We start from the raw sequence: 18,573 nt of genomic DNA, 5'->3' as shown, positions 1-18,573 counted from the left end.
AGCAGGCGTCTGCTTTCTCTTTCCTTTTTTTTTTCTAGCTGCGTCACACGACTTGCGGGATCTTAGTTCTCCAGATCAAGAACTAAGGATCGAACCCAGGGCCCCCACAGTGGAAGTCCTAACCACAGGGAATTCCCAACAGGGAGTTCTCAGAGTCTACATTCCCTATCCGCTCCTGGGTGCCACCAGATCCACTATCCTAAGGACCCTGTCCTGCCCAGCCCCTGTCTAACACCTGGCGTGGAACATGGTTCCATCCTACCAGTATCCACTCTCCTGGGGCTGCTCTGGGACTAAATGGCCTGAACAGGGCGCCAGCTAAGCCCAAGCTCAACAGCCCTCCATGGCAGGGTATACCACAAGACTCAACTGTCCTGGGTCCTCAGAATCCATCTATGGATGACTCCTTTAGGAAAGTGACCTTGGGACTTCCAGAGGGCAACAAACATGAGGAAAGAGGAGAAGGAAAACCATACCTTGGGAGTGCTGGTCCATGGGGCTTGGCGGGGGCCCCATGCCTGCATGGCCCCCTGACCGCATCCCCATCCCCTTCATCTGGGTATAGCGGGGGTCATCCGACATGCCCTTCTCATGCATGGACTCCATTGGCTGCGAGAGTGGACGACAAGGCAGGATCAGCAAGGGGGCGTGGGAAGAGACAGCACAGAAATGCACCGCACGAGAGAAGTTCAAGGTCACTGAAAATGTGCATCCAAAGTCACCAGGCACTTACTGAGCCGCCATGGCCAAGCTTAGGTCCAAGACGTGGCCCTGATGCCTACTCAGGTGTCAAGGCATGTGCGTGAAATAACGCCAGCCAGGGGACCTGCAGACTGGTGATCTAGGGGCAAGGGCACGGCTGGACGAGGACACCAGGGAAGGTGGGGACAGTTTCTGATGGCCCAAGTCTCACAAGGGAAGCACACGCAGAGCTCCAGGGCAGGAGCGGTTCTAGCAGTCACAAGAAGACCTTGTGACCACAGGGACCCTCTAGCCCGGGAGACTGTAAATCAGAGACAGGCAGTAACTCCTGCCCACAAGGTACGGCAGCAACAGTCAAATGTCCTCACTGATCCCAGATCGGCCTCCTGCCTGCTAGCGGGGAGGGGGCCGCTTGTAACATCATTCCGCCCCTCCTAAGAGACACCGTCAGATCTTGGTGGGACAGAAACACACAGCCTCCCTCCTGATGTTCAGCACTAAGCACTCCCCCCACGGAATGGCTGGCAAAGTGGACATCTTCCGAGACCCTCCCAGGCTCGGATGCCAATGTCCAGCTCTCTGGTCTAAGAGGTGGCCCAGCAAAGTCAGCCACGGCTCAACAGGTACCGTGAAAGGAGGAGGAGGAAAAGGCATGGGCCAAGAGCAGAGGGGCAGCTTCCCAACCAAAAGCAGCGTGGGGCCCTTGGGATGCTGAGCAGACCCCTGGGTGGGGCCTGCCCGCTGCTCCTTCTCCCCTGGGCTCGGGGAGCTGAGAGACAGGCTCGCCTCCCCCAGGGAAGGAGCTCTCTACAGACAGGGGAAGGGGTGGGGACCACCAGACCTCAATTCTTGGGCCAGCCAGACACATGGCAGGTGTCTGAGAGACGTGTCAGGTGTCCAGGAAGAAACAAAACAGAGAGGGGAAATGGAGGAGAAACGGGCCTAAGTCAGCACTGGGGGCAGCGGTCAGAGAATCATCAAACAGCTTTCTAAGAAGAAATGACCAGTCAGATACTGTACGCAAGTTGACAGGAATATATTGGTGATGGGTAGGGTGGAGGGGCGTAACCTCACTGTGCTGGAGGTCGGGGGGGGGGGGGGGCACCTGCCTGAGGTCAGGGAGAACCAAAGGGATGAGATAGCTCTGCTGAGTGACCATCCCGCTGAGACCCTACTTCCTCATCTGCAAAATGGGCACAATACATACCTGCACCTGATGGGCTGGCAGGAGGGGATTAAGTGAACTGGGGTATGAACACATGGACAGCCTGGCAGGGAAGCCAGAGGGGCAGGCAGAGACCCCTCGTCCCCAGGCCTTGTATCTTCTACTGTGATGGACACCTGTGATCCCAGATGCTTGAAAAAGGTACCTTTTCCTTTAGATGCTTTTTATCCATAAGAGAGTACTTCCTCCAACCACCTCCCAGGAATACAAAGAAAGAGGAAAATTATATGTGTGAAAAGAGGCTTTTCTCATCTCACTGGCTAAAGCATCCTTGATGCACTCAGGTCAGTGGGCAGGACAATGATGCCCAAGTAGAGGATCAAGCGGGGACAGAGGGCACTGGCTGCTGTGCTCAGTGAGTCACTCAGGTAAGCCAAGCAGGTAACCCCGGGCTGGAGGCCATCTTTCAGGATTTAGACACTTCTATTCATTAATAAAGCAACAGGCGTGAGAGACCCAGGGTTAGGACGGCTGCCAGCTCGCAGTGGGGCTCAGGACACACCGCGCACCCCCCGCCCCTGCGCGTGTGGACCCAGCTGGTGGGGCTGAGGGCCCGGGGCTCCCTACCTTGTGCATCTGGTGCATGTTGTCCTGAGGGTACCCTCCAGGGCCCTGGGTCGGGATGGGGTGTCCTGCCGAGGGAGGCCCTGGGCTGGGTCCCATGATGCTGTGGGCGGAGCCAGGGGAGGGGCCCGGGCTGGGGCCCAACATGGCTCCAGGGGAGGGGCCCGGGCCGGGAGAAGGGCCTGGCCGAGGAGTTCCGCCCAGGGCTGGGTCTGGTGTGGACATCTTCACAGGAGCTGCGGACGGTGGTCTCCTGCAGGGAAAAAAGTCCTGGTCAGTGTGGGGGTCACAGCCCCTGGCTGGGTGGGTCACAGCAGGTCAAGGACGATCACACACGGTCAGGTCAGAGCCTCTGACAGGCACCCCCAGCCACCCAGGCCTTTCTCCTCCATTCCTCTTGGGGCAGATGATACATCAGACACCCAAAAAACCCAAGTGCCCTGAGGAAGGGGTGGGACCCAGGAGGTGGGGCACCAGGTGACAGACACTGTCTGGCTGCCCTGGCAGCTTTCTAGTTATAACACAGGGCGCGTCTCTGGGAAGTGCTGACACAGCCTTCACGCCCTCTGAATGCCTGCTCATCTTCCCATTCAAGAAAAAAAGAGGGGCGTGACTGAGGCTCAAAGCCTTTGCTGGCAGCAGCATCTGACTGGACCTTCATCAAAACAAATATTCATGGCAAGGAATGCTGGTTTCAACTTAATGCAGTGAGACCAAGTTTCCTTTAAAATAAATGAATCCAAGTTTTAAAAGTAGGCGCCTTTAAAGAACCTACATAACTAAGGGCATAGTTACATAACTAACTACATAACTAATGACAAATTACATAACTAATGGCACTCTGGTATCTCAAATACCTCAAGACTGATATTCAGGACTTCCCTGGCAGTCCAGTGGCTAAGACTCCATGCTTCCAGTGCACAGGGCCTGGGCTCAATCCCTGGTCAGGGAACTAGATCCCACATGCCGAAACTAAAACCCAGTGCAGTCAAATTAAAAAAAAATTTTTTTTAAATTTAAAGTGATACTCAAGGGCTGTAAACTAAAATCTGACACCCAAAATTATGACCAAGAACCTCCACAAGATCCAAAAATCAGCCCCAAAATTCCTAATGTGAGCTGAGTCATGATTCCTTTGACTGGCCTGTGGGCTGATTTATAAGGGCTTTCTATAGTAAGGGTTCAATTTTCAATCTGCTGTGCAGTTATATGTCCTTAAGTAAGATACTCTTTAATGTAATAACCCCTTTCCTGATGACAGAGTAAGGCATTCTCAGTGCTGAAATCTGGAAAATACAGAAAGAATACAGAAAAATCACCAATCAACCCACCAGACTCAGAGGCTACGTGTCTGCTGGCCCTGCAGACAGCAAGAAACAGTCCTGCCCTCTTACCCTCCCAGGAAGGTGGGCTGAGGGGTATCTGTGGGGAGGGAAGGCTACAGCTCCTCAGAGCCCCCCAGAGCTGTGACAACAGAGCCCTCAAAAGAAGGAGGGCTGACTGGTGCTGCCACCAGGACCCCGCCATACTCCAGGGCTTGTCCTTCAAGGCTCGCTCTACAGGACTACTCAGCACATCCCAGGCACGGTTTCCCTTCAGAGAATCATACTTAGGACCTTTTCATCATTTAGTAGTCTTCAAGCTGCAAATTCTAGCGGTTCAACCAAGTTTCCTGGGCCTGATGCATCCTGTTATTTTAAAGTCCCCCTCTTGCTTTTTATTTTTTTTAATTGCAATATAGTTAATTCAGTGTTCGGAGAAGGCAATGGCACCCCACTCCAGTCCTCTTGCCTGGAAAACCCCATGGGCGGAGGAGCCTGGTGGGCTGCAGTCCATGGGGTCGCGAAGAGTCGGGCGCGACTGAGCAACGTCACTTTCACTTTTCACTTTCATGCACTGGAGAAGGAAATGGCACCCCACTCCAGTGTTCTTGCCTGGAGAATCCCAGGGACGGGGGAGCCTGGTGGGCTGCCATCTATGGGGTCGCACAGAGTCGGACATGAGTGAAGCGACTTAGCAGCAGCAGCAGCAGCAGCAGCAGCAGCACTAATTCAGTGTTGTGTTCCTTTCTGCTGTGCAGAATCACTCTGCTGTACAGCAAAATGAACTGGCAAAGTGAATCAGTGGATACATACATATACATATATCCACATTTTTCTAGATTCTTTTCCCATGAAGGTCAGGTTTCCCTGGTGGCTCAGTGGTAAAGAATCCGCCTGACAAAGTAGGAGACTCCGGTTTGATCCCTGGGTCGGGAAGGTTCCCTGGAGAAGGGAAAGGGTACCCACTCCAGTATTCTGGCCTGGAGAATGCCATGGACTGTATAGTCCATGGGGTCGCAAACAGTCAGACACAATTGAGTGACTTTCACTTAAATTTTACTAGGCTCTCCTGATTTCAAGGATAAATCTTGAAAAGGTACAGGAACATTTTGGGGGATACTTTAAACATGCTTTATTTTACTTTCTAATATTTTGGCCACAACACATGGCATGGCATGTGGGATCTTAGTTCTCTGACCAGGGATCGAACCCGTGCCCCCTCCTTCTGGGAAGTATGGAGTCTTAACCACTAGGCCACCAGGGAAGTCCCAGTACAGGAACATTTTTAATTTCCTCGATTAAAAAAAAAAAGGTCTTCCTGTGACAGGTGGGGGGTATATCATCCTGGATAACAGATCAAAAGGCCATACTTCTTCACTCCAGTTTCATGACTAAATAACGGGAACAAAGAGGATGAGAAATCTCGGCAGGGCCAAATACTCCCCCCGGCCTGGGAACACACCCAACCAAACGAGCAAACATTTCTCCATTCTGCCTGCATCCCTGGTCTCCTCCAAAGCTCCAGGAGCCTTGGAGATGAACTTTAAATACACCCAACAGGAGTGTGAGAGAATGTGCTCACAATCCCTTCCCCACACATCCCAAACCCAATGTGCTCAAGGAAAAATCAAACTTAAAAAAAAAAAAAAAACAAACAAATTCGAGACCAATTCATCTGGAAGCAAAATCTGATATGATTTAAAAAGACCTGTACTCAGAAAACTCTAAGACACTAACGAAAGAAACTGAAGAACTTTCCTGGGAGTCCAGGGATTAAGAATCTGCCTCCCAGTGCACAGGACACAGGTTCAATCCCTGCTCCGGGAAGATTTCACATGCTGCTGTAAGCCCGTGCGTCACGACTACTGAAGCCCATGCACCCTAAAATCTGCCTGTGCTCCAAAATGAGAAGCCGCTGCAGTGAGAAGCCCGCATACTGAGAACCAGAGCAAGCCCGTGCAGCAGTGAAGACCCAGCACAGCCAAAATAAACAACCAGGAATCTCGCGCGCACACACACACACAAGGATGAGTGAAACTGACGACACGAACAGAAGAGACACTGTGTTCGTGGACTGAAAGATAATAACCAAACCTCTCAAGACAATCTACAGATTCAATGCAATCGCTATCACAATATCCATGGCTTTTTTTTTTTTACAGAACTAGAACAAATAATTCTAAAATCTGTATGGAAACACAAAAGACCCCGAATTACCACAGCAATCCTGAAAGAAAACAGGGCTAGAGGTACCATGCTCCCTGACTTCAGACTGCTCTACAAAGCCAGAGTAATCAAGAGTATGGCGCTGGCGCAGAAACACAGAGATTGATGGAACAGAATAGAGAGCCCAGAAGCAAACCATGCAACGATGGTCAGTTAATCTACAACAAAGCAGGCAAGAATACATGCAGGAAAAAAAACACGCACCCAAATGCTCCCAGCATTGTTTACAGCAGCCAAGACATGGGAGCAACCTAAGTGTCCACCAGCAGACGGATGGAGGAGTCGTCTAGACAGTGGATATTTCCCCACCGCAGAAAAGAACAGAACTCTGCCATTTGCAACATGGATGGACCTGGCGGGTACTCTGCTTAGTCAATTAGGAGAAAGACAAATACTCTATGTTATCACCTACACAGGGAACCTAAAAGTAAACCATATGAATATAACAAAGCAGAAAAGAGACTCACAAATACAGAGAACAAACTGGTGGTTACCAGCGGGGAGAGATGAAGGAGGAGGGGCAAGATGCAGGTAGAGGATGAGGAGGTACAAACTAGTACGTGTAAAATGAACTACAAGGCTATAGTGTAGAGCACAGGGACTAACAGCCAATATTTTATGATAACTTTAAATGGAGTACAATGTAGAAAAACGTTTGAATCGCAATGTTGTATATCTGAAACTAATGTAATACTGTAAATATCTCGGGCTTCCCTGGTGGCACAGACAGTAAAGAACCCACCTGCAATGAAAGAGACCTGGGTTCAATCCCTGGGTTGGGAAGATCCCCTGCAAAAGGGAATGGCTACCCACTCCACTATTCTTGCCTAGAGAATCTCATGGATAGAGGAGCCTGGCAGGGTACAGTCCATGGGGTCACAAAGAGTTGTACGTGACTGAGCAACTAAGCATGCGCGTGCACACACACACACACACACAACTATACCTCAATTTAAAAAAAAAATGTGGGACTTCCCTGGTGGCCTAGTGGTTAAGAATCCGCCTTGCAATGCACAGGACGCAAGTTCGAGCCCTGGTCGGGGAACAAAGATTCCACACGCCAAGGAGCAACCAAGCTCGCACACCACAACTACTGAGCCTGTGTGACACAACTGGAGAGTCTGTGCACCTCAATGAAAGATCCCACACACTGCAACAAAGATCACGCATGCTGTAACTAAGACCCAAAATAAACATTAAGAAAAAAAAGCAACCTGTCAGGCACTGCTCGTACCTCCCATGGACACAGGAGGGCAGACCTACAGCATCGCGTGGGTGTGGAGTACAGGCAAAGGGAAGCAGGGAGCAGCCCTCCAGCCCTCAATGTAGCCTCTCGGGTGGCAGCATACTTGAAGTGTTGGGATCCTAGCTGTACGGCTACACAAGTCCTAGACCAGATACGGCAGCTCCATGGCGCCTGGTTCCAGCCGTGCCCATCACCCTCCCAGCAGAATCCCTGTTCCAATTCTCTCGCTGTAGGTTAGTGTCACCTGCCACTGAACTCCATCTGAAAGGAGGGTCACACAGTTTACTTCTGCACAACGTCAGCTCTGAGAGGAGCATCCATGCTGTAGGGACAGCCATCAATTCTCCTATTCCCAGACCCCGAGCTCCCAGGTTTTGGCCAGCAGATGTAAAGCCGATGTGAACAATGTCAGTAGGTGGATGTGGGCGCACATTTCCCTTGTGTGCACGTCCAGGGGGGGAAACTGCTGGTCATAAGGGAGGCATAATAACGTTAGCTTGGCAGATATTGCCAGTTTTCCAAATTAGCAAAATAATCACATTCACTGCCCTCCCTGCAGCAGCAGAGTAAGCATTCCAGTCCCTCTAATTCAACACTTGGTGCTGTGGGTCTTTTTAGTTTGTAACCGTTCTGGTGAGGGTATAATCGAACCTCATTACGGTTTTAGTTTCTATTCCCTTGTGACTAACGGTGTTGTGCCTTCTCACAGGCTCAATGGCCACCGAAAGATCCACTTGTACACAGGCTCTAAGCTTTCACTACATTTTATTGAGGATAAGTGATTACAATTACTGTCTCTCAGCGATGAAAACAAGTTCTTAATTAACAATTTTAATGATGTCCAATATATCAAGTGAAAGTCATTCAGTCGTGTCTGACTTTCCAGGCCAGAATACTGGAGTGGGTGCCCTTTCCCTTCTCCAGGGGTTCTTCTCAACCCAGGGATCAAATGCAGGTCTCCCGCATTACAGGTGATTCCTTTACCAGCTGAGTCACCAGGGAAGCCCAAGCTGGAATCAAGATTGCTGGGAGAAATATCAATAACCTCAGATATGCAGATGACACCACCCTTATGGCAGAAAGCAAAAGAACTAAAGAGCCTCTTGATGAAAGTGAAAGAGGACATTGAAAAAGTTGGCTTAAAACTCAACATTCAAAAAACGAAGATCATGGCATTCAGTCCCATCACTTCATGGCAAATAGATGGAGAAACAATGGAAACAGTGACAGACTTTATTTTCTTGGGCTCCAAAATCACTGCAGATGGTGACTGAAGCCATGAAATTAAAAGACGCTTGCTCCTTGGAAGAAAGGATATGACAAACCTAGACAGCATATTAAAAAGCAGAGACATTACTTTGCAGACAAACATCCATCTAGTCAAAGCTATGGTTCTTCCAGGAGTCATGTATGAATGTTAGAGTTGGACTATAAAGAAGGCTGGGTGCCGAAGAATTGATGCTTTTGAACTGTGGTGTTGGAGAAGACTCTTAAGAGTCCCTTGGACTGCAAGATCAAACCAGTCAGTCCTGAAGGAAATCAATCCCGAATATTCACTGGAAGAACTGATGCTAAAGCTGAAACTCCAATACTTTGGCCACCTGATATGAAGAACTGACTCACTGGAAAAGATCCTGATACTCAGAAAGACTGAAGGCAGGAGAAGCAGACAAGAGAGGATGAGATGGCTAGATGGCATCACCAACTCAATGGCCATGAGTCTGAGCAAGCTCAAGTAGTTAAGTGATGGACAGGGAAGCCTGGCATGCTACAGTCCATGGGGCCGCAGAGTCAGACATGACTGAGCAACTGAACTGAACTATCAAGTCTGTTCTTTTACAATTAATGGTTCTGGGGTTCTGTTTAAGAAATCTATGTCTATCTGTGACAATGAGAAATAATGTATTTGTGGTCTCTACCTTCAGTTCTTGACAGAGTTCTTAAAACCCATGCAATTTCCTAAGTGATAAGGGTGATAAGATTATCTTACACAGAGCTCCAAAATCCCTTAGAATTCCCTCAGAAACAGGACAGTCTTTGGTTCTAATGAGGCTACTTCTGGTGGACTCCTGAATAACTTTAGGATGGGAGCTGGTGAGAAGAAAGACGTTAATAGTTTAGAAACTTCAGCTCCATCCTCCAGGGAGGGGAGAGGAGCTGGAGACTGAGTTCATAGATCATGGTTATGTGACAAACCACCAAAAACCCTAAACTACGGGGTTCACAGAGCTTCAGGGTTGGTGAACACGTTCATGTGCCAAAACGGTGTTGCACCCCAACTGCATGGGGACAGACACTTCTGCACTCAGAACTTTTCTGGACCTCACTTTACCTCTCTCTTCTGCTGGCTCTTCTTCTGTAGCCTTTATAAACCAGTAAACATAAGTAGGATTCCCTGCAGAAGGAAATGGTGACCCACTGCAATATTCTTGCCTGGGAAATCCTGTGGACAGAGGAGCCTGGGGGCTACAGGCCATGGGGTCACAAAGAATTGGACACTACTTAGCGACTAAACAGCAGCAGCGCAAACCACCAAACCTGCCAAGGGCATCATGGGAATCCCTGTTTGTAACCAAGCTGGACAGGAGTGCGGATAACCTGGAAACCCACCCACTACTTGCAGCTGGCATCTGAAGGGGCATCAGTCTTGTGGGACTGAACCCCTGACCGGTGAGGTCTCCAATAACTCTGGGTGGTTAGTGTCAGAATTCAAATGAACTGCTGGACACCCAAATGGTGTCCTTACAAACCTGGAGAACTGGAGAACTGTTTGGTGTGGGGGAAAAAAAAAAACATGTTTGGTGTCAAAAGTACTGTGACGAGAGAAAGCAGGTTTTCCTTAACTGCTTCAAGGTCATGGAAGAAAGAAAGGAATATTTCAAAATTCAGGGGGATTATGTTTTGCTTCTGTGTGACTATTACTGAGGACACATCAGTCACAAAGAAATCACGGGGAGGCTCCTTCCCTTGGCTGACTGCAGAACTTCCCTGGAGGGCCACCTGCCTGCCAGTGGAAGGCAATGGGCTCAATCCCTGGCCAGGGAACTAAGACCCCACCTGCCGGGGGGCTATGAAGCCCAAGTGCTGGAACCACTGAAGCCCATGTGCCTGGAGCCTGTGTTTCGCAACGAGAGAGGCCACTGCAATGGGAAGCCTGGGAAATAGCTTCTGCCTGCAACTGGAGAAAGGGTGCAAGAAGCAATCAAAACCCAGCAAATCAAACCAGGCAATCAAAACCAAAACAGGTAAATAAATGAGCAAGTTCAAAAAAAAAAAAAAAAAAGATTGAGGGACCACTGTACATATGTATATGGAGACGGTCCAAAATGAAGCGGGGAAAGAAGGTACCGTCAAAGTTAGGGGTGTAGGTCTGAGCACTGTTTTGCTAAGAATAACAATTTCCTCATGTTAATCCAAGCATAGAAGCTAGCCCCAAGAAAACATGTACCAAACTGCCAGTGGCTCGCTATGGAGGCGTGTGATGGGGAGCTTAACACGTTCCACATCACAGACTTCTAGAGTTTTTTCTTTGTATGTGTTTGTTTTAACCATCTATTACTTCTGTAAACAGCATTTAAACACACACACACACACACACACACACACACACTTTTTAAGGGGAAAAAAAAAAAGCCTAGGTCAGACAAAATACCTGGGAAGTCAACACCCAGAAAAGATGACCAGGAAGTGTCTCTGGGGAAATAAACAAGGACAATGAAAGCGTTTGGAGACTGTGTTATTTTCCATCTACTTTCAACTTCACCAAAATTGCTGTGCTGATGTTCAGATGTGGAACCAGACTGCTTCAGTATCAGAGGTCTCATTTCTTCTTTCGTACCGGCCTTAGTGCTTCTCTTCCAAGGACCACGATTTCTCTTAAAAGGATCATGGTGGCTGATCACCGCAGCAGGACAGGCTGCTAACAGGCGATGGGGACCCTCTGAAATCTGCTTACTGAGATGATCAGTTAAGGGTTTTTTTTTCCATTTTGCCTAAAAACCGGCTGTATATTTAAGTTTGCTCCCAGGATAGCTGCTGCTTTGTCTCTGGGGTGTGGAGAAATCTGTTTGAAGACACATTTCAGCAGCAGCTCCACAGCAGTCAAGTCATGACTTGGAGCTCAGAAAGAGTTCAAGGCAGCTTGGCCAGGTGGCTTCAGCAAATCCAGCCTCATTCGTCACATTTAAACTACAAAATGAGATTCTCCCTAGGTATTCCACAACTAATAAAATCCTCCACGCTTGACCTAAGGCTGTGGGGTGCAGCAGTCCTCAAACCAGCAAGGACGTGTGGGTCGGGGCACCTGTGGTTTCAGGGACCACATCAAAATAGCACATTCCTGAGCCCATAGCTGCCCCGAAGCGGGCTGTTCTGGGGCAAACATTTTCCCTGCAACATATAGCAAAAACTTGCCCTGCATTTAAAAGAGAATAAATTTCAGAAACTAAAAACCCATGTCCTGATGATGATAAATTACAATGTCTTCTCAGGCCTGCCTAAGAGGTAGACATGCCAAACTGTTAGCGAGTATTATTTTTAGCATTGGGAATTATACATCATTTGATGCACTGGAACCCTCCCCCTCCCACTCCGCCCTTAAGTATTTCATTCATTTGAAAACCACTGAAGAGCACCTCCCCACTTTTAACATGGCAGGAGACACGCAGGCAACCAGGCCCACAGGGAATTCAAGCTCTAATCTGGCAAGGAGATAAAACTGTCTACCCTCCAGAACACAAACACTGCCTATCTCAAACAAACTCTTTTCACTATGATCCAGACTCCATGTGCCCTGGAGGAGGAAACAGCAACCCACTCCAGTATTCTAGCCTGGAAAATTCCATGGACAGAGGAGCCTGGCGGGTTCCAGTCCATGGGGTTGCAAAGTTAGACACAACTTAGCAACTGAGCACAGCAGACTCCAGGTGACCCAACATAAACACACAGCAAGTAACCATAACAAGTTTTACAGTTCTGTCCTGACCCTTGTTCAGTCACTCAGTCACCTCCGACTCTTTTCGACCCCATGGACTACAGCACGCGAGGCTTCCCTGTCCTTCATTATCTCCCGGAATTTGCTCAGATTCACGTCCACTGAGTTGATGATGCCACCCAACCATCTCATCCTCTATCACCCTCTTCTCCTCCTGCCCCCAATCCCTCCCAGCATCAGTGTCTTTTCCAATGGTCAGCTCTTTGCATCAGGTGGCCAAAGTACTGGAGCTTCAGCTTCAGTCCTGACCCTGCTCTGCCTCTGAAACCTGGGCAGACTCTCCTCCTCTCCTCTGTTAAGGCTAACTGAGCCCCACTGGATGCACAGCAAGACCACCACGGAGCGTGCTGTGAGGCCTGCTCTGTACTCACACTGAGCATTAGCTGCGACTCCTGGAGATGCTGGAGAGAAATTCCCCTACAACAGGGACACACAAAGTGCAAGTGTGGCCGTGCTGTGACAGGCCCTCCAGCCACCTCCAAACACTTAGGGAGAACAAACTCGCCCTGAGCTGGGTTCCAGGGACTGGGCATGCAGCAGAGAACAAAGTCTCTGCCTGGTGGAACCGACAACTGAGTGACACAGATGAACAGGACACACTGCTAGTGGCTGGAGGAGCTATGCACAATCAAGCAGGGTCACCAGTCAAGCTGACGGGAGGCACGCTTCCAATCACGGTGGCCTGGGAGTCTCAGTGACGGGGACACATCTGAGCAGAAATCTGGAGTGCGATGGGAGCCGGTGGCTGTGGGCAGGCAGAGGATCAGTAAGTACAAAGGCCCTGGGGTGGGACCCTGAAGGAGACGAGCAGGCGAGAAGGGAGAGGCCGCAGATGAGACCAGAGATGGGGGAAGAGCACAGATCACAGGCCTCGAGGGCAGTAGTGAGGAAGCAGAAGTCCACCCAAGGTGCAATGGGAAACCACTGGTATACTCCAGGTAAGGCAGTGACATGGTCTGACGGTGATTTTAGAAGATTTTTCTGAACCGGCAGATGGAATGGATGTGAGAGTGAGAGAAAAAGAGGAGACATGGAGGACCAAAGTGACCGGAAGGGCCTCAGCTAGCACGTGCCATGCCATTTGAAATATAAGGGGCTTTCCTGGTGGCTCAAGAATCCACCTGCCAATGCAGGAGACATGGGTTCCATCCCTGGCCTGGGAAGATCCCACATGCCACAGAGGAACTAACCCTGTGCGCCACAACCCCTGAGCCAGTGCGCTAGAGCCCATCGTGCCGCAACTACTTAACCCCACACACCTGAAGCCTGTGCTCCGCAACACGGGACGCCACAGCAATGAGAAGTCCGAGCACTGCAACTAAAGAGTCGCCCCTTGCTTATTGCAACTGGAGAAATAAGATGAGAAGCAATGAAGACTCAGCACAGCCATAAATAAATAGAATTATCAAAAAAAGAAATACAAAAAGTGTCCCTTCCCTGGGGGCAACCAGCCCTGGAACCAGGCTTAGCAAAGCCCAGCCAGGCTGCATTTTGGTCTCAACTCACATCCGCTTGGGGTGAAACAGGGGGTTTATGCTCCAAGAGGCTGTTTGCCCAAAGTCACGTGGGAAGACAGTCCTGCCTGCCTCAAGCCTGTCTGACTCTGATGCCGGCTGAGGAACAGAAGACACAGGAGGAGGAGAGTCCAGAGGAGCACAAAGTGCAGCAGAGGGAGCACTCCCGAGGCAAGAGCCTCCAGGGGCTATTCCAAGGAGGCGCCAGGAGTCCTGGCTGGGGTCCAACGTGCGCTCGGAGTTCATCAGGAGCAGTAGCAGCTCCCACGGCGCACGGAGGAGCCCCGTGCGCATCAGTGTAGCCATGGGCACTAGAGACACCCTCCCTCCAACTATCCTGAGGCTTTTGGGGCAAACCCTGCCCCCTCCCGTCTCGCACGGTACCAGGTGAGGCAGCAACTGCCACACAGCCACCTGCTTCCTGAACCAGCGAGGCGCAACTCGCCAGTGAAAGGAGAACTTACCCCACCCCAGGGAGCCATTTTAAAGCCCATCCTCTCTTTTTTAAATTGCAGTCTAGTTGACTGACCATGTGTTAGCTTCACGTGTACAACACAGTGATATTTGTACATAACCCTTTTCAGATTCTTTTCCCCTACAGGCTATGCCAAAATACTGAGTACAATCCCCCGGGCTCTGGAGCAGGTCCTCACTGGGAAAGCCTTTCCTCTTTATCACACTCTAGGAGCTGGCAGACTTCACAGTGAGCGAAACTCAAGACTGCTCCCGGGTTACAAGTGTCCACACACAAAAATGAATACATGGCCCTTAGGCAAAGTAACGGAGCCCCAAAACCAAGCTCTGGAAACCAGTCTTGGCTTTCAGGAAGGGGCCAGGACAACAAAGCCCATTCCCTGAGGGGAACTGACTACAACCCTTCCCTTCCCTCTGCTGTGGGAAACGGAATCCCCCAAGAAACCCAGCTTTGCCTGGAGGCAGCTCCAGGCCCCTTCCCACTCAGGAAGATGAGCAGAGGCCCACTTTCTCATGCCCATCAAATCCATATCCTGAAAAACTTCCCCAATGGCTCAGCAAGGAAAGAATCTGCCTGCAATTCAGGAGACACAGGAGATGGGGGTTCGATCCCTGGGTTGGAAAGATCCCCTGGAGTAGGAAATGGCAACCTACTCCAGTATTCTTGCCTGGGAAATTCCATGGACAGAGGCGCCTGGCAGGCTATAGTCTATGGGGGTCACAAAGAGCTGGACACAACTGATGACTAAGCACACAAGAGCAAACACGAAGATATCACTGATCACACCCATGAGCTTCCTGCTTCTTAGGGATGACACCTGGAAGATAAGAGTTCACATGATCTCAACTCAGTTCTCACAGATTCACCCTCAGACCTCTCCCCTCACCAATATTCGAGTGCTGTTACTTCCCTTTTAGAGTAGGTTTTGTGCATTCTTTTAAAAAAAAAAAACTCTGATTCTCCAGTGTTCCAATCCAGTTACGAGGAGATATGTGAAAGGGAAAACGAACTTTTACATTTTTCAAAATCCAAGCCACCTAACACACTTCCCTCTTTCCAGTGCCGTATGGTGAAACTGCAAAGCACAGCATTTTTAAATTATTAAGGACAGAATGGAGGCACCAATTCCTTTCCTACCACTTCGAAAACATATGGAACTACTGCAATGGGGCAAAAATCTATTCTGTATCTTAACCCGCTAGGATGTTGTTGGGATCCTAATAAATAACAACAGTGACAAACTGTCTACTCGTGTGTGTCAGGCTCTTTCCTAAGCACTTAACATTGGTCATCCATCATTTTGCTGTTGTTTGGTCCTTGCAACAATCGTAGAAGTTGGGTACTATTACTGGACCAGCCCTCTTCGCAAGTAAGGAGATGGGCACGAGTGAATGAGGACAGGGTCCTTGTCTGCCTGTTCCTGGCTGAGCCCCCAGCCCCCAACAGCACCAGGTTCACAGCAGGTGCATGCCTGTTCCCTATGTGAACGGGGAATGCAGGGGTGGGCCACTTCCCGCACAACTCCAGGGGGCGCCATGGGCGTTGTGCTCTGTCTAGGGTCAATCTGAATGCCCTCCGAGCCACGGCAGCCCTGATGAGCCGGCCAAAACCAGTCGCCATGTCTGAGGACTCACCCCATGTCTTGGAGGCACCAAAAGGGAAACTGGCCAACCCAGGAGTCAGACTTGGATGTTCAACCCCAGAGGCCCTGGTGAAATATGCCTGGACCTCAGTTTCTTCACTGGCAGAACGTTCTCAAGGGATATTCACCCAATACACAGAGTCCCTCCCACTCTCCCACATCAGATAAACAGTGGGGACGGAGAGCTGGTCTACGGTTACCTCCCAATGTTTTGAGGACCCACAAGAGAGGCAAAGGTGTATAAATAAATTATGTGTTTTAAAAAAATAAATACGTGTTTATGTTGGAGTGCTTTTCACTGACAGGAAGTCTGGAACCACTGCACTGCCCTGCACCAAAGCTATGATGAGGTCACCCCACGATGAACACCCCCCCAAAAAACACCTGCAAAATCAACATCTCCTGAAGGGCTGGCGTGTGCGCTCAATCACGTCCGACTCTGTGACCCCATGGACTATAGCCCACCAGGCTCCTCTGTCAATGGGATTCTCCAAGCAAGAACACTGGAGTGGGCTGCCAAGCCCTCCTCCAGGTCCCGAATCCATGTCTCCTAGGTCTCTTGCATTGGCAGGGGGATTCTTTACCACTGCGCCACCTGGGAAGCCCCCTGAAGGGTTGGGCACAAATGATTTCAAGTGGCATGAGGAGGAACACTTATTATTTTCATAATCGTATATGTATTGAGTTTAAAGAAAATTAGGAAAATGTATATAACCAGCACATCAAACCTGGGGTTTCTGGGATACAGAATGACTCATGTTTTCAGTTTTCTGAACAGTTAATTTACAAATACATACGTATGAACAAAACCACCTCCGAAAAATTGAGAGCTCATTACATGCCAGACTCTAGAGAGTGTTAAACCACTTCCCATACTATCTTTCCAACCCTCACAACAATTCTTTGAGCTGGCACCACTGTCTTATCTGTTTCTCAAGTTGGGGGACCTACTGGTAAGTGTCCTGCTTGAGGTCAAACTAGAATTTAGAGCTGACTGTGAATCCAGGAGGTCTAATTCCAGAACTAGCACTCCATAACACCACCTCCTATTAACTACTACCCCACACCCTTACTGTTGAGGGAATGAGGTTTGGGGAAAATGGCCTGGAAAGCTTTAGAAAAAAATTAAAAAAGAAAGCAAAACACAGCGCCAGCAACTAATATTTATTGTCTGCAACTCGCCCTCAAGTCCTGGGCCAAGCACTTCACACACAGGGCTACTCAATCCTCAAGAGTACCCTCCTCCTTCATCCACAAATGTTCCCTAAGGGCCTACTACACACTGGGCCAGGGTACACTAAAAGAGATTACACAGACAGCTCTGATGGCCCTTGGAGAAGAGATGTGTAATTACAAACAGGAGTAACTCCTAACACAAGAAAGGATCAAGATGACCATGTGCAAAAGCAGCAGAGGGGAGCAATGACTGGTCCCAAGTGGTCCAACACAACCTGGGGGTCCTCCCTAACCCTGAGTAAAAGCCCCCTCTTCCATGCAGCTACCTGATCTCTGGTTCCCACCACTGGCACCAATCTGCTGTGCTCCTCACACATGACAGGCCTCTAGTTGTTCCCACACTTACCACCTGTTCCCCTACAAGACTGAACAGGCTGCTCTGGGCACCCAACCTCCAACTACCAAACACCCAGCTGGGGCTCAACAAGTATGTGTTGAACAAGAATGGAAGAGACTGGACTGAACAACAACGATAGTGCTTCCCTCTTGACAGGAACCATTTTACAGGCTTTCACCGGCTCCATCTGTGCCATTATTCTCATTTCACATATGAGGACACTGAGAAGTTCCAAAAGATTAAGCTATTTGCCTCCTGTCACACAGCGAAGTGACCAGCAACAGCCAGGAGTCAAACTTGAATCAGGCCTGTCATTTAAAAGTGAAAACTTGTTTCAAATTCTTAGGAAGTGGCTCTCACTGCTTATTCCCTACTTTCCCCAATGATTCACTAGGGGGGGAAAATATCAAGACTAGTGTCTTCAAGACCTTCACAAAATACCTTCTCCTGAAAGATTCGCGTTTTAAATAAAAACCTTAATCTGGAAAATCGATTGGCAGAAAGGGGTAAGGACGCAAAACTAAAACAATGCTTTTAACGGCAAACAGTTCTCTCCGTCCTTCCCCACTGCTGCCGACCCCCGGCTTCAGGGCAAACGTTCTCAAGTCACTACTTGCAAGGGGTTAGCAGAGTTATTTACCTTTCCTTGAAAATCTAAAACGACGTGACTTTTAAAAAAATAACCATTCAGGTCGGCTAACCCAGGGGGGCTGCTAATGTTCGTGTCCGGGCGACGCTGGACACACCTGGGGTTTTTCCTACTGAGCTCCGACTGCAGGCTCGCCAAAAGGCAACATTCGAGTCGGACCCGTTAGAACGTAACCAGAAAAGCCCGGACGTCTGGCTATTGTTGCAGCCCCGGCGGACACCGGGATGTGGGCCCCTGGACCGCCGACGGGGCAACGCGCTTTGTCCAGCGACCCCGGCGAGAGCGCGCGCGGGGGGCGCGCGGCCTCCACGCGGCCCTGGCCCCCACCCCGCCGTCCCGCGGATACTGTAGTCGCCGAGGCCTCGCTGCCTGTGGCCTTCCCCGCGCGCGCGGTGCCGGTCAGGCTTCTTGACCCTCGGGCGCCGCCGTACCCCGGCCCGGC

General features: G+C 49.8%; 1 protein-coding gene across 9 annotated transcripts in view; it reads right to left on the bottom strand.

Annotated features, from left to right (window-relative positions):
• The window catches only part of SMARCA4 (SWI/SNF related, matrix associated, actin dependent regulator of chromatin, subfamily a, member 4), a 90,020-nt gene that overhangs the window by 71,057 nt on the left and 390 nt on the right, over positions 1 to 18,573 (bottom strand). For 8 of the 9 annotated variants that reach the window (XM_027969664.2, XM_027969665.2, XM_027969667.2 and 5 more), the window contains exons 2-3: positions 2,495 to 2,744; positions 477 to 609 (exon numbers count right to left, since the gene is read on the bottom strand). In XM_027969664.2, the coding sequence (XP_027825465.1) occupies positions 477 to 609; positions 2,495 to 2,716 (355 nt within the window). In that variant the 5' untranslated portion in view covers positions 2,717 to 2,744. Of the gene's footprint in view, positions 1 to 476; positions 610 to 2,494; positions 2,745 to 18,477; positions 18,533 to 18,573 lie in introns of those variants that run through there. The other variant, XM_060415484.1, reaches the window with a different exon arrangement.

The sequence above is a fragment of the Ovis aries genome, chromosome 5 (assembly GCF_016772045.2).
Source record: "Ovis aries strain OAR_USU_Benz2616 breed Rambouillet chromosome 5, ARS-UI_Ramb_v3.0, whole genome shotgun sequence".
Classification (NCBI taxonomy): domain Eukaryota; kingdom Metazoa; phylum Chordata; class Mammalia; order Artiodactyla; family Bovidae; genus Ovis; species Ovis aries.
The sequence above is the reverse complement of the archived record's forward strand: the minus strand, read 5'-3'. Positions and strand labels throughout refer to the sequence as shown.